The sequence below is a fragment of the Ammospiza caudacuta genome, chromosome 7, assembly GCF_027887145.1.
Source record: "Ammospiza caudacuta isolate bAmmCau1 chromosome 7, bAmmCau1.pri, whole genome shotgun sequence".
NCBI classification, from domain to species: domain Eukaryota; kingdom Metazoa; phylum Chordata; class Aves; order Passeriformes; family Passerellidae; genus Ammospiza; species Ammospiza caudacuta.
This window is the reverse complement of record NC_080599.1, coordinates 27972597-27984938: the sequence shown is the minus strand read 5'-3', so window position 1 is coordinate 27984938 and position 12342 is coordinate 27972597. Positions and strand designations below refer to the sequence as shown.

The 12342-nt window shown below is 43.4% G+C and overlaps 1 protein-coding gene across 1 annotated transcript in view; it reads right to left on the bottom strand.

The window, feature by feature from the left end:
* Nucleotides 1-11988, bottom strand: part of VAV3 (vav guanine nucleotide exchange factor 3) — a 147523-nt gene extending 135535 nt beyond the window's left edge. The window contains exon 1 of the mRNA XM_058808132.1: nucleotides 11782-11988. Coding sequence (XP_058664115.1) covers nucleotides 11782-11985 — 204 coding nt within the window. The 5' untranslated portion in view covers nucleotides 11986-11988. The remainder of the gene's footprint in view (nucleotides 1-11781) is intronic.
* Between the last annotated feature and the right edge of the window lie 354 nt (nucleotides 11989-12342).

Sequence of the window (12342 nt, the reverse complement as noted above, 5' to 3'; positions counted from 1 at the left end):
AGGTTGGTGACAAGGGCAGAAATCAAGTGCTTCTGCCTTTGAAAAGAACAAGTTTGCAGTCTGCTGCAGGTTACCAGCACTAGCTTTTATCCTCATCACTCCACCAGAGTGATCTGCCCAGTCACCTGGAACAAAGCAAAATAAATTTGGGGATACCCTCACATATGTTGCAAAGTTCTGACTGCAACAGGGAGGCAGCAGAAACTTTTAAAATAACAGGTGAAAGCAAACCAATCACCAAAAGTAGTCACTGAAAAGCAGTTTGAAATAGCCCAACGTGAGATTGCTGGTCAAGCACTGTCGGGTCCCTTGAACCCCGTTTTCACTGGTGCTAAAAGCACAACTTCCACCAGAGCCTTCGTGCCCAGCACTCTCATCCACGCAGCTTCCGGAGGAGACGCGCTCTGCACCGTGTAGGAAACGGATTTCAGACAATCTGCAGAGCGATGAGGCAACAGCAACAGCAGAGACAACAGGGAAGGGGAGGGGAAACAGCTGAACGGAAGAAAGAGCATCAGGAATGAAGTGAAGGAGGAAACAGATGCACTGGCAGGAAAAGAAAATACAAGTGGGAGGGGAAGGCAAATGTTGAAAGTGAAAGTAATACAGACCAGTTTGAGAGGACAGAGCACAAGCAAGCTGCAGAACAGATGAGTCAAAGCAAATGAGAATTACAGACAAGAAGGAAAGGTGGGAAAATAGTAATAATTTTAAAAACCCCAGACCCATCACAGCAGTACTTAGTAATGACAGAGCAGTCCGGGTTTCTGATAGGGGACATCACATCACGTGAGTCAAGATAGAAAAATATGAGAAACAGGGAAGATTGTAAAAAGGTTGTCACTAGCAGACCCATCAGGAAAATGAAATATTCTACAGAAGCCCTAACATCTCAAATTCTGCTATCCTTTCAAATCAAGATGAAATGCATTTTAAGTTCATTAAACTTTAACATGACTTTATTGAAACACTGGATTTTGAGGTCAAGCTCTAATATTCATGAGCACGAAACAAAAAAAGCTGAATGCTACTCCATTTCTTTTCCAAATAGTCTTAAAAACATCTTCCAAGAACAACATTTTCAGGGCTAACTTTCCTGCTGAACTGCTTCACCATGAATTTTAGATTGGACACAAGATTAGATCAAATCACTTGTTTCTCACTGGAATTAAAAGATACATAACTTAGGAGTTATTTCCAAACCTAAACGTTTAGCAAAATATATTTGTGGTCCTGCATTTTGGGCCTCAGATTTGGGCAAGCATTTTTTAAAAGCCATTCCATTGCATGGAAATGGACACAGGTTCTGTGCCAGAAGGAACAAGTCCTTTATTAATATAACAGCTACCTTTACAAGACCTACACAGACAAATCCCACCAAGACAACAATTTTGCCCCAAAAAAGAATGTCTAAGGCTTTTGTTCCTAAGCAGAGGCCATATGCACTCACAAGTACTGTAATACCGCTGATGGAAGGATCCACCCCTCAGGCTTATTTCTTGTGAGGTGTGCTAAGAGACAGTGGTACATAATACATTCCCCTTCTTGTTTCAGGACTTGTTAATTAATTGTTGCTTTCCTGTGTTTCTCCCATTGGTCATGGCAAATAATTTGTAATTGTTTTTAATTACGTAATTTTTTAATTCTTAGCAGGTATTTTTAACACTAGAGAATAATTCACATTCCATTAATATTGCTAGAGCTTGTGCTCTTGAAATAACGTGATGTGCTATGGGGCGTCCAAGCTACAAAAACCTACATTCTCAGAAAAGAGAAAGCAGATACCTTAAATTAAGCAGATTCCCCAGGGGTCTACAAATCTGAGCAATTATAGCTGGGAAGACATACAAATTTGAAATACCTTCCAGTGTGCTTCTTAGGAGCTTCTCATGAAGTGCAGCCCACCCTGCAGCCAGCACGGCTCAGCTATCTCTGCATCCACACTCTCCCATCACCCCCAGGCCTTTCATCTCAGCTCATCATTTCACCAGGGTCTTCAGCAGAAAGGGAAACTACAGGGCTATGATACAACTATAGAGGCATTCCAATAGGATTACAGGAGTCACTTCCAAAGAGCTTCATAAAACCTGCAACAGCACAGTACCAGTAGCTACCAGCACCTTCTGAGGCACAGTCCTTCTAAACAACAATATTGCTTGAAGGCATCACTGAGAACAATTGGGGAGTTAAACCTCAGCTTTACAAAGAATGCCATCTGTTCAGCATACTTGCAGTGAAACCAGCGGCCTCAGCACAATCACAGAGAAGATGCATCACCATATTCAGTGCTGCCAACCACAAATGCAAAGTGAATGAACACAGACCCTGAATAACTTTCTCATGACTACTTGTAGTGATTAACATCAAGGCACAGTGGTGGGTAAATGTGCACTGCCCTCTGTGATGGAGAAAAAGAAGATCAGGACAGGCAGAAATCAAAACAAAATGGCTCAAGTTAACCCTGCTTGGGACTCCCATAAAACCCCAGGACATGACACACCTGTAAAAGATCACTTAAGGTTTTAAGTGTTCTGCACTTGTAAAAATGTTCTAAGAATTCAGTCAAACCAAACACTGCTGCTAAGAGGACACACACCCCCCAAACAAGCCCTCTGGGGGTACAGCCCAAAAATTGTTACTTCACATCAAGCATCCAAAAAGCTAATGGAAATCCATACACACACCCAAAAAAAAAAAAAAAAAGGAAAGGAAAGTGGGAAATTAGAGCTCAGCAGGAATTCTCAACAACATTTAAAAATAGGAAGTTTCCAATTCAGAAGAGAACATGGTCCACCCTGACACCCTTTGTGCACATACGCAAAGGTTAAACCATTAAGACAAAGTGAAACCTAAATATTTCCGGAAACAACTGCACACAACTTAGCAAAACTGGGACTAGTGTGAAATGCAAAATTTGAGCCACAAAGTAGGATGAAGAGGCTTTAAAAATAGTTGCCTCAAAATCAGTTAGCTTTTAAAAGCTTGGCAGAAATCCCTTTCCAACCAACCACACATCAACTGACCATAAGCCCAAAGGCAGCAGCCTGCAAGGGCACTTCAGGGAGTCTCACCCTTTCTATTTTGGGAGTGAAAGATGCTGCAGGCAATAGCAATAATTTGAACATTCTCTCTGGTCTTCTCTCCTACACTACTTTTTTTCCAGGAAAAAGAAATTCAAATCTTGATCTAAATCCTACAGAGCTAAGTGGGATTAATGAGTGTTCTCTTCAAGTTACAACTCACATGGTAGCACTATGTCATCACCATACCTCCATCCAGAGACACCTAAAATCTGAGGGGACATTAGTGCAGAGAAGGTGTGGACCTCCATCTGCCTTTAACCTTCTCTGTGCTGGAATCAAACATCATTATGCATAGATTCTGAGAAATTCAGAGGGAAAAATACCATGGCCCTCATGGCCTTTATCAGCTGATATAAGGCATCACTGCTGCATGAGGCAGTGGTTGATGGGAATTTAAAGTCACTCACTGGAGCACATAAGTACAATTTAAATTTTGGCTGCTAATACACAAGCAGAGCACAAGGAATTATACAAGCAATGATGATGCTATAATTATTACAGTATCTTGGTTTCAACCATGTGCAAAATAACATGCTCATCTCTTAAAGCATCAAATTTCCTGCACAACAGTGAAGTCAGACTGCTTTGACAATTAACACTAAGGGCCAAGTTCTAATCATTCTGTTTTAGTTGACTCTCAGGCTTCTTTCCATGTAGAAACAGAGTGAATGAAGGAACAAGCCATGGTACAAAACACCCTAAGTACAGATTATACAGCACATACCATTACACAACTCAGAAACAAGTAGGTAAATTTGATGGCACCAAGGATTAAAGGGCATATCTAAGTATTCTGGAAACACAAATAATCTTGTTCTGCTAAGCTTTACCAGTTAAAAATATGCTTTAGAAATGCCTTGCTTTGTTGGTATTTTTTGGTTAGGGTTGATTGGAGTTTTTTCAGAAAATATTTGACTACAGTAACAATGTCTTTTCTGTGTTTTTTTTTAATTTGTTTGGCTTTTTTGTTGTTGTTTTTATTTTCCTTGTTTGTTTCTGCAGGGCAATCATACCATAATCTCTATATGATTTAAAATAAGTTTCAGGAATAGAATGAGCAGAAAACTAAGTACTGACAGATTAACTGAATACCTATTAACCAATTTTAAAATAAAATTCTGAATGAAAGCAAAGGCCAAAAATATTTAGGATTGTAATATCAGACATCTGAACCACACCTGTAGGTCTGCAAGAGCATTTTAAACAGTACATGAGTGGCTTTTATACAAATTGCTACAATACCTCAATAGTATGCAATTTATGTCTAATGTTTCCTGTTATGAATATACAAAGAAACAAATATCCTACTAATAGTCCTTCAGTGTTTCATGTTACCAAGACATTCACTATTGACATTTAGTATAGGATGACAGAAAGGGTTATTGACCCATATTTTTCCAAAAGATATATTCTCACTTGACAATGTGGTAACTGAAGCCAATAGCATTCACTGAGCTTTGAGAGAACATCTTTCTCTTAAATATAAAAATTCAAAGATGTCAGTTCAGATTGCATTTTACACATCATAAGTCTCAGCAAACAGCTGGTATTTCACAATGCCTCAAGTCTTAAACATGACTTGTCAAAGCAAAATAAGAGGGAAGAAAAGGTAGCTCCAGATGATGCCAAGTACACTAAAAAGTGCAGGGGAAGAAATTAATAGTCATTTGATAAACTGCACATCAATTCATATTCCTCTGTGAATCTGAATTTTTTAAATACTGAAATAATAGAATGTAAGGTAGTACTAAACATTGCTATGAAGTATTATGGAATGAGATGAAAGTACTGCAATGCTGTTTCACAGCAACAGAAAGAAGAAAAAAATTTCTTCAGTTTGGTCTTTAAAAACCAGAGGTACAATTTTAGTATTGCAGGAACAAATTCAAAAACTGGCACCTCTACATAAAGCAAAACTTAAAGAAGATCAAATTATCAGTGACCTAATAAAACAATGCATATTCCTCTGTACTCACACCCACACAATCAGGGCACAAGCCAGGACCCCCCTGCCTGCTCCAGGCAGTGACACACTCGGCTCTGGCCAGTTGCTGCCTGTCCCCCAGCATGTGGCAGCACACAGAGGGAGCACACCCCAGCAGCTTTCCTCTGCAGCCACACACGCTTGTCCTGTTCCTCTCTGGGTCAGCTGCTGCTCCAGGAGCCAGCATTACCTCAGCAGAAGGGTCTCCTCTGTTTCACCAAGATCAAACCATGCTCTGGAAGCCCTTGGTGCCCGTGCCTCTCACCAGCCTGCCAGCTGCTGTTCCCATTACCCTGCTTGCTCCCCAGCACTCAGACCAGTGCCAGCCAGCTCAGCTATGCCAGCTCCTGCTGCCACGGCCAGGATGGATGCACCACACACTCCCTGCAGGCTCTGCCCCCCATCCCCTGCAGCTGCCTTGCAGCCCTTTCTCTCCCTGCCCTCCGTATTTGCTTCTTTGCAACTATGACTTCATCAACTCTTGACCTTCAGAGGAGAGCGGAAGGAGACGCATGTGGGAAATCCAAGACCCTCTATGTCCCAATGCACAAACTGTACTGCTGGTGTTTGCTAACCCAGCCTGATGTGCAGGGCTGCAGTCTGGCAAACAACCTCCTGCACCTCACAGGGCCAAGGCAGCATGTTACACCAGAGACTGGCATGCCAGCATTGATAAAGCCATTATCCATTACCATTAAAGAGTAACACAGCATATCCAGATTGTTTTTTTGTACTTATCTTGCGATAAATATCAAAATTCTTAAGTGTCTTGCTTGCTGATACCATTTTCAAACCAGCTTCCTAATTTCTCATGACTGACCATTCTCTGTAGTTAATATTGTTTCCCTTGATTATATCCTCCTACTTTCTCTCTTCTTTAACCCTTTAGATTGGTTTCTTTTCATAAGCAGTTCAACTTGCCACTATCATGGGTCTCTCACCTTTGTCAGACAAGGCTCTGAAAAAAACTTGGCTTTTCCCACATGACACAGCAGCGAGCCATACACAGACATTAATTTATATCATCCACTGCTGGCAGATGCTACAGCTTCTGTGAGAAACCAGCACAAATATTTTTTCTATTAATGCATTAGATAGTTGTCAGCACACCAAATTTTGTGCAGAAGGGAACATTTGAGACACCTCTTGGCAAGATGCATATGCTGAATTTAATAACTGTACAATAAACATAACATGTTTAGCTTTACCATAGAGTACAACTACAGTTTTCCCTTCCCCCTGACAAGAAAGAATCAATGTGCATCAATTAAAACCATTATATCAGTTTTCAAGAGCTATTTTCTTCACCTTCTTAAGGTATGAAGAATTACCTAGAAAATCCAGGTCAGTACTTTTTCATCAGTCTTTTCTTAGAACAAAACAGAGGTCATATTAAGGTTTTGCTTTAAACAAATACTTATTTAAAATATTTTATCAAGTCCAACACATTTAAGATATGCATATGTACATATAACTTACACATGGCTAAATACACCTTTTCTGGATAATATATCTTACAGCCAATGTAGTTTTCATTTAAATGAATCATGGAAATAAAGTTTAATGTGGTGAAGATGTTAAGTGGACCAAAGTACCAGCAAGTAAGCAAAGACATTGAAAACATTTGAAGTTTAAAAATATTTTTTAAACAATTGAATTCTTTTAAATGTATGTGAATATACAGTAAGATTGAAAGAATTCAAGAATAGGGGGCACTTAAATACTGACAAAACTGAACCAGTTTCTAAACTCTTGTTCAAGCCCAAGGAGTTTTACATTTACATTAATACAGTTTTTCTGAAACTGTAGCTTTGTGGTACTTCCTAGCACGCAACCTAAGAAGCAAACACAGCACAGCCACCTTCAGGGAGCTTACAGAGGGGCTGCACACTCAGGGCAGGAGATTAGGGTTGTCAGCTGGGGGAATGGGGAAGCTCCAAGCCAAAGGCAGTGTCAGAGGAAACAGGGAGGTTTGTCTCACACAGCACACCCACATCCTGAGACCACCTGATACCACTGCAATCAAGAAAAATAAACTCCTGCACAAAAGCTCTGTCACCACACCAAAATACAGCATGAATGACAAGATAACCAACTTGCTTTGGACAATATGGCCACACCAAAAAAGTAACTCCCTAAAATTAGAAAGTATTTGAACTTTTAATACTAAGTGAGGGATATTTTGTTTATTTTTACTAGAATAATAGGAAATAGTTCTTTTTGATATATAATCTATGTCAGCATCCCCTTTAGGTAAACTCCCATGGCAGTATTGCATTAAGTGCTGTTTTCCTGTTTAGCAATCTCTCACAAATTAACTTGCAAAAACCATTTCAAAACTAGCTTGCAAAGTATTAAAGATAAAAGATAAGCATTAAACAGATGACATCTTCTGCAAATCTATCATAATCCATTGGTTTAGGTTTTACATTTCTGTTTATAAATTACTTAAATTCTTGTCTGATGACAACTAAACATCATGATTAGTACTTTCTGTTATGGATCACTTCTATTTTTATTACTTTCACCAGCCTACATTGCCAAGAGGCAGCATCTGAGACAAATGAATGACTACAGTGAACAGCTCTGAAGACACAGACACTGAGTTTCAGTGCTCCATCCTCTGTCTCACTGTCACTATGGACTGAGGCTCCACTTCAGGGGAACCCTGTAACACACCAGCACAACAGTCAACCTCCCCTACTCATTCAGCAAATTCCCTCTTCTAGCTCCATTCCCAGCAGCTAGTGCTGAAGTGTTTGGTGCCTGCAATAACAGCACTTTCACAACACTGAGTCAGGCAGGCTCCCCTACAGTCAAAAAGGTCTCTTGATTCATCTCTTACATTTCCTTTTCTGATGGCACATGCATCAGAAAAGGAAATGTAAGGTTAAAGTAACTCAAGTTGTTCACTTGTAGGAGTTCAAACAGCAGAGTGAGTTTGAGCCTTGACACAAGAGTTCTCAATAGAACCAACATTTTCCTGTTTTGTTTAAAGTGAAAACTCCTGGACATGCATGTCCCTGAACCTGAATTTCCAACCTCATACAAAGCCCACGTGTAATTTTTCACAGGGGACCTCAGCTTCTCAGACAGGAGCCTGACAGCACTGAGCTGGCAATCCAGAACAGAAAGGCTCAATGCTGCTTAGCTTTTATATATGCAAGGTTTATACTTTTAATATCTGAGGCTCACTTTCTGCAAAGTGTAACTGACTGGATCGGCTTCTGTTCTTCAAAGGACAACTTCCACCAACCAAATATACATATTTTCATAAACATACAGTAATGCAGATGAAAACAACCAGCATTCAAAAGGTTCAAACCCCAGTGTTTACACCCTAAAGCCACTGAGACATTTCTCTTGTACAGGCATTATCTCTAAAAAGGTAAAGGGGCAGAATCCACAGATCTATAACACATAAAACAGCCACCCATGAGAACAGCTATGGCACAAGGTGTATGGCTGGTGATGGGACAAAGGCATGTGGTTCCCCATACTAGCCAGCCCATAAAACACACCCCATGCCATCTGGTCAAGCACATTTCTGTTGCAATGTTGATCATCAATCTCAGTTCCTGCTCCAGCAAAGCAGCAGTGCCCCTGTTTGAATCAGGCTCCACCAAAAAGCAGCATCTGGCACCACAGCATCAGCCACAATCCCTCTGCACTTTTGATGTGGCTTATAAAGGGTTACCAAGGGCTACCGGGCAAAGCTGACAGATCACTGATGTGTGATCTGCTGCCTTTACTCCGAAAAAATAAATATGTAACAAAATGGAAAAGACTTGATACTTTCATCAAAGGACTGACACCTACTCCTAGGTCTGCCTGAGGCACCACCTCTCACCTTCCTGTTCTTTGGAACTGCTGCATTTGTAAGTAGCCCCCAAGACATGAATATTTGGTTCATAGAGCAAGGCCTGACAAACATCACCTGCAGTAAGAGACAAGGCCAAAATCAAACAGCCTGCCCTCAATGAGGCCCATTCACAAAGCCTTCATCCATCCTTCTCAGTCTCTGCATGGATTAAGAACAGTGCACAAAAAGTCCCCTGACCCATTCTAAGACTTAGTGCAAGAAACCAACATCAGATCAGGGATTACGGGAGCTGCAGCTCAGTTCTAGAAGATGAGGGACAAGGGCCATATGAAGCTCAAGCAGCTCAGCTAAGCAGTACAGGCACAGCAGCACTTTCAGACAGACTCTGCAGTCTGTAGCCAAAATAATTCCCATCCTAATGCCAACCCTGCTCTGCCCCCAGTGCCTGTAACTCATTACCCCACAAGGAAGGGTGAGCTAACTAGTGTTTCTACAAGACCCCAAGATCCTATGATACAGCAACTTTATGATGCGAATCTACTCTGACACAGTATTAGATTACTGACAAGTACTATTGTGACAAAACCCATAGCTTAGGGCACAACTCCAAGCACATCTCACCAACTGGACAATCTTCAAGCCATTGAGACTTCTCCAGAAGTTGTTATTCTGAGCTCTTTACAGTCTCAGCCGCAATTTACAAGCAACTGGCAGAATTTCAATTTCAACAATTTTTGAAATTTACACTTGAGTGATCACTTCCAGCAGAAAGGGTGTCCACTTTTCAAAAAGCCCACAGAACCTCAGTAAGATCACCAAATCTTGGACTCACAGAACACAAAGGTAACATTCCCAGTAAATCCAACACTATGCAGAGTTATCCCTTATAGATTTTGATCCAACAACAGTTCCCTTTGTTTAAAGGGTAAAATCAGTGTAGGGTAGAGAAATGCACCAGTGGATAGAACTGTCTGCAGCACTGTGCAGTGCAGATACCTCAGGCATACAGCAGACACAGACAACTCTTGTAAATAATCCAATATCTACATTTATAATCAATAGTTCAAACATACTTAGAGAAATAAATGTTAATCTTGATTCCCAAAACGGCTCCAACAAAGCAGACAATAGAGCATTTTGATAACTTAGATTCAGTAAACAGATGAAGACCACCATAGTTTTAATTCATCAAAAATAAAATTAAGTAATAGTGGTCCAGATAATCAACATTAATTTAGAATTCAAGTTGATGCAATGAGTTGGCCATCTCAAAAATATCATGACAACACATTTCTAGTACATTAAAAAACACAAATATAAATCAAGGCTCTGGTGTAGCAAGTGCTGAAAGTCACAAGTTGTAATGGTGCAGAGAAAAAGCTGAACTGGATTTCTGCCATTCAGAGAAGCCCACCCTTTGTGCTCCATCGCTCAGATGAAGTATTGCCTCTGCCTATGCCATTCAAGCAGGCACTTGAGCTCTCAAGTACACGGAGATAGCCTTTGTACCATTCACATCTAGTGCAAGAGTCTCAGAGCTTTGACTCTGACTAGCTGAACTACGTTTTTCCTTTTTGCACTCAGAGCTTCCAAAAAATGCTGCCTTGGTAGTAAGACATAGCTGCTAAAAGAAAGAATTAGTAAGAAATAAAATAACTGGGTTTAAGCAAACATCGACAGAGACATGGATAAAGCAGTATAATTCACTCCACTGCTTTTTGCTAGCATCATAAACGTGAATGGCAATTTCTATTTCTGTAAATCAAAAAGAGAACCACAACACTGAAATGTTCCAGTGTATCTGTTTCTTAATGTTTTAAAACACATGACAGGCTCAGAAGTTAGTTTCCTTCCAAACAACATCTGCTTGGCTGCCACCATCTCTGCCGAGGCATAGGTGTGCACGAAGCAGTGACAGGAAGTCAAGTATATATAGTCTCTTCTTGAATTATTAATATAATCTTATCTCGATATCTGAAGCCAACTTTATGAGTCACAGTAACAAAATATCAGTCCAAGCTAAAAAAAAACATTTAAAACAGGGTAAATTAGGAATTACACTTAGGTATTAAATAATGATTCCAAATATCAACTTAAAAAGCCAAAAATAAAAGGGCCTGAATTTAAAATAAATTAAAAAATAGTATTACACAGGCAACCAGCTATCACGATTTCTCGTTACTAATCGGTCCTCCCCATTCACTTCACCATTGTAAGTCACAAAAAGCGAAGAGCAGCTGACTGGAGCTACCAGGGCTTCTTCAGCCGCTGCCTCCCACAGCCCCTGCCCTGCCTTGGCTGCTCCGGGCGGGCTCAGCTCTCCGGCCACGCCGGCCCGGCGTCCCCAGCCGCCCTCCCTGCCCACCAATGTCCCTACAAGTAGCCAGAAAAACCAGAAGCGAGAGGTCGTTTGATTTGTAACCCGCTCCCATTAAACAGTAACGCACACAGATGTTAAAATGGTGACCCTGGGACTGCTGCGGGAACTTCTCCTTAGCACGGCCACCCCACGACGGGCCCGAGGGACTCCTGCCCAGCCGCCTCCGGCTGCGGGCCAGGAGCCCTCACGGAGCTCTCGGGAGCCGCCGGCCCGGCGCTGCAGCTGCGCCCTGTCCCAGCAGCCGGGACGGGACGGGAGCGCCGAGCGCGGGCTGGAGCGGCCGCACGGCGCAGGGAAGGTGCCCGGCGAGGAGTGCCCCGGCTTGGACTCACGCTCACCACCGCCCTGCAGGCGCGGAGGCTCCGGGCTGCCGGCGGGCAGCGGGCGCACCCCGCTCCGCAGCCCGCGGGTCCCGCTCCCGCAGCCACAAGGCAAAGCACGGGGAGACCCCGCAGGCAGCCCCAAGGGCGCGGACAGGGGCAGCGGGCAGGGGCTGGGGGGGCGGCCTCACCTGGGACATCTGAGGGCGCAGGTTGATCTCCTTCAGGTTGATGGAGTGGCTGCGGAGGTTGTTGAGCAGCTGGCAGAGCAGGACGCCGTCGCGCAGCGTCTGCGCCAGGTCGAAGACCTGGGCCGTGTCCCAGGTCACCCGGTGGTTGGGCGGCAGCACCTTGCAGCTGATGAGCCACTGCCCGCACTGCTTCCAGGGCTCCATCCCCGCCACCGCGCCGCGATGCTGCGGCCGCGGCGGCCCCTGCTGCGCCCTCCCGCCGCCGCTGCCGGCCCGTCCCGCCCCGCGGCCGCCCCGGGAGGCGGCTCCGGCGGCTCCACCGCCCCTCGCCGCGCCCCGCGCCCGCCCAGCCCGGCCCCGCTGCAGGGGGAGCGCGGGGCCGCCGCCAGCCCGCGCCGGGCCGCTCCTCTCGTCTGCTCGCCCGGGGATGGCACAAACACAGCACCTGCGACACACAAGGCTGCTCCGACAGGCAGGTGTAGAGAGCGGCGCAGTGGCATGTTCTGCCTTATTGTGAGTCCTTTGTCCTTTCACTCAGCAAACAGCAGAGCGCTCAAAAAG